This window comes from Lycium ferocissimum, chromosome 5, assembly GCF_029784015.1.
Source record: "Lycium ferocissimum isolate CSIRO_LF1 chromosome 5, AGI_CSIRO_Lferr_CH_V1, whole genome shotgun sequence".
Lineage (NCBI taxonomy): Eukaryota > Viridiplantae > Streptophyta > Magnoliopsida > Solanales > Solanaceae > Lycium > Lycium ferocissimum.
In genome coordinates, this window is record NC_081346.1 from 6,812,422 (window position 1) to 6,816,472 (window position 4,051).

At 33.5% G+C, this 4,051-nt stretch overlaps 1 protein-coding gene across 1 annotated transcript; it reads left to right on the forward strand.

Annotated features, from left to right (window-relative positions):
* Positions 1-1,471: 1,471 nt before the first annotated feature.
* On the forward strand, positions 1,472-2,840 carry LOC132055684 (E3 ubiquitin-protein ligase RSL1-like). Its single transcript, XM_059447633.1, has 2 exons — positions 1,472-2,317; positions 2,401-2,840. The coding sequence occupies exons 1-2, from the start codon at positions 1,599-1,601 to the stop codon at positions 2,471-2,473; spliced, it is 792 nt and encodes a 263-aa protein (XP_059303616.1). The 5' UTR covers positions 1,472-1,598; the 3' UTR covers positions 2,474-2,840.
* The last annotated feature ends 1,211 nt before the right edge of the window (positions 2,841-4,051 follow it).

Here is a 4,051-nt window from a genome sequence, read left to right on the forward strand (position 1 = left end):
GTAGTGTGACCTCGTTCACCAATTTTCAATAGTTGAGTGACATCCATGAACTTAATAAAAGTGATATTGCTGGAAATAGGAGGGGCTAGCAACCATAATAATCAGTAAAACAGGTGTATCCGGATTCTGGGTTCAATGTTATTACCAACTAAATGCCACCTAAGTCTTTTTCAGTACTGTAGCAACTTGAGATCCTCAAGTAAGATTTTTGTCTGTATACCAACTTTTTTCTTTATCGTGTTTAGGCGGTGGAATTAAATGACTAGTTTATACACGGAGCCTTATTTTACTGCTATTCGAAAGACCTTAAGTTGACTCAGACTTTGTCAAAGTGTGGAGGTTCCTTCACATCCCACGTAATCTTTTTAAACCACAATTTCTTGGTCCCTGCTTGAAACGTGTCATTAGCTTAAATCATAAGCAGTTAACAGGAAAAGGATAAAATTGCAAACGTCAACTGCTTAGCATTTTGCTTGTGTCACATAAGATTGTACCAAGTCTTCCTTTCCAAGCATTTTGTTGGTACTAGGGGTGTACAAAGTAAATCGATAAATCGCACCAAATCGATAAATCGAATCAAATCGAGAAAAAAACTCGACTAGTGGTTTGGTTTGACTTAGTTTGGTGTTGGAAAAAAAAACCCGATCATAATTGGTTTGGTTTGATTTTAACTAAAAAAAAGTCAAATCGAACCAAACCAACCCGACATTACATATATTCAAATTTTAAACTATTTTATACATAAAAATATTTATTTGTAATGTAATTTATAAATATTTCTTAAATTTTTTCTTAGTTCTTTAACTATTATCATATTATTCAAGCTTGAACGTCGAATTTTAAATGTCAATAAGTTTTATATCCTATGGATGTTAGTAACTCAAATAAAGTCAAACTCAAATAAAGTCCAAGCCAAAACTAACTCAACACTAATGCTAACAAAAGAAATTAAATTTACCACTAGGAATGACAATAATGTTGGATATCTATTCTTCAGTTTTGCATAATTTATTTAGAGAGTGAAAAAACATAATTTAAGTTTTATTTCTTTGTCATATAATTAATACTTATTAGCCGTACTTATTTTAGCATGGCTTGTTAATTAGCAATATTTATTTTGAGCGAATTTATTAGCTTTTGTTGAATATTTTAATACAATGTCATCACTCTTACTCACATTTTGTGTTATTTTATTAAAAACACCTTAATTATATAGTTGTATCTTACTAGAACTAAAGAAATATTTGAAGTAAAAGTTATATGTTTTGTATCAAGACTATTCCGAAAAAAAATCCGAAAAACCCGAGAAAATCGAATAACCTGAGAAAACCTGAGGTTGAAAAACCCAAATTTTATTGGTTTGATTTGGTGTATAAATTTAAAAATCCGACGCAATTGGTTTGATTTGGCATTTAAAAAATCCGAACCAACCCGGTTCATGTACACCCTAGTTGGTACTCTCTAATGAAGACGACTTATTTGTCTTTTATTTTATACGCGTTGTTATCCAATAATAGAAGGACAATATAAAGCCCTTCTCAATAGTCTCATAAAGACATCCAAGAAATCTTCTAATTAACCAACCAGTGATCAATTCCATGGCAGATATAATTTCCAAAGTGTGTGCTGACTACGAAGATTTTCGCGCTCTCATGTTATCAGATGACGAGTGTGCAGAGGAACTGCAGTTCCAAGAAGTTCTTGCAGAATCCTTCAGTAGCTTCCATCTGCACATGTCATCAACAAAAATCCAAGAATCCCCTGAATCATCTCAAGGTTACTGTGAAATTTGCCTGGATACAAAAGTTACAAATGAAATGTTCAAACTCGAGAATTGCTCTGATCACTCTTTCTGTTCTGATTGCATAAGCCAATATGTCCAATCCAAGATTCAAGAACACATTTTCCCTGTCACTTGTCCAGGTTTGAAGTGTCGCGCGATAATTGAACCTGTTTCTTGTAAATCCATCATTCCAGAAAATGTATTTGAAAAATGGGAAGGTGGATTGAGCGAGTCGACTCTTCTTGCTTGTGAGAAATTTTATTGTCCTTACAAAGACTGTTCAGAGTTGCTTATTTATGATCAAGATCAGGACATAATTGAGTGTGTATGTCCTTCGTGCCAAAGGCTGCTCTGCGCGCCGTGTGGTGTCCCTTGGCATACTGGGGTTGATTGTGACAAGTTCCAAAAGGAAGAAAAAAACAGAGAAGATGATTTAAAGGTTGAGGAACTTGCTAAGAAGTCTAAGTGGATGACATGCCCTCATTGCAAAAACCTTGTGCAGAAGGCTGATGGCTGTATACACATAACCTGCTGGTTAGTTAATTTCTTGTTTAATCCTATGTTTTTAACTAATCAATGTGTTTACATATGACTTATGCTAAATATTGTGGATTCAGGTGTGGATCTGAATTTTGTTATGTATGTGGAGAAACATGGAGTGAAAGCCATTGGAGTTGTCAGACTAAGTGAATGATAATGGATTGCCTCTAAATACCAATTTACATGCTGGATGTTTTTTGTCCATTAGCCACAAGGGGCTCAGATTTTGAAAGAAAGAATAACAAAGTAGATTTTTATGTTTGTTTAGTTGGTTTTGTGCTGTAAGTAGGTAATTTGGTGTTGAGTACAAATTTGGACCTTGCATAGTGTTCGCACAAAGTGGTTAATTTGGTGTTGGGTCCAAAACTGGACCTTGCATAGTGTTCACCTTTTGTTTATAAGATGCTTGAATTGGAGACCAAAGACCTAAAAGACCGGAGGAAATGATTCAACATGAACCTTTATAATTTGTATAGACGAAATTGATCCTATTAAATTTTCGTGTTTTATTTTTAAATCTCATATGTTTCAAATAAGTTTTTTTTTTTTTTAGGAGATCCTACGCAAAACAAAAAAATTGTAATGAGCCACAAAATCAATTGACCCTTTTGTTTCCATTTGTTGGGTCAAAACCTAAACACTTAAAAGTGCATATTAAAAGGCCATGAATTTATTAGCTACACCATACTGTCAAACTAACAGAATCGATCACATGTGATATGAATCATCTAACAGACTCAACTCTATACATATTTTATTTAAGTGAGCACGTCTTAAAGAGTATACAAAAAAGGTTATCATAATTAGGATATGTTATCTTAGCAGTGTATGACTGTATGGTAGTGTTGCTGTTTTGTTTAAGCTTGAGATTGATTATGTTTTGAGAATTTCAAAATCAGCGAAGTTTAAGCCACATAACAAGAAGAAATACTGCATTAAGTTTCAGAAACTCCGTCTTTAAGCAATTCATTAGCAAAATCTATTAAAGAAGTACAAAAAAAAAAAAAAAAAAAAAAGCCACTTGTTGGTTGAATCGTCAGTTCGTCACAGATTAAACAACATTAATACGTTTGTTCGAATCACATCAATCAAGTTTCTAATTTTTTTAGTACAGACACAGTCAACCTATTTTTTCTGACACAAGGTTAAAGAGAATACTTCAATACTCATACTTGTCCCAAAAATTATCAGTTGCACACATCAACTTTGCAAAGCTCCTATTACTCTTTTGGAGATAATATTAAAATATGAACTACAATTATCCCACAACTAGACGACTAAGTGCCAATTGTCATTGAAGACTTTCAATACAGTTTTAGCAAATTTAATTTTCCTCTAAAAAGTTCCTCAAATTATTCTTGTACATTATTTGATCCCCTTTGATCTATTCCCACACTATAAGGCCTTTGAAGCCTTTGTGATACCAACTGGGAGAGAGAGCTCTTCCCAACTTGCCTAATCTTAATAAGCTATTACTCCTTACTACATTTTGCGCGGTTGCAGATTATGTTTTTGGGCAACCGCAAGTTTGGATCAAATGCTCAATCGATTACTAAAGGGCATTTGGTTCATCGTACTTCCTTCTATGTTGTACATGGACAGGCTTGGTTAAGGTTTTTTAAATACTAAATTAAATCAATTGTGTCAGGTTTTTAAATCTACAAATCAAACCAAACCAACATAAGACGGATTTTTTAACCTCGGGTTTTACGGGTTTTTCGGGTTTTT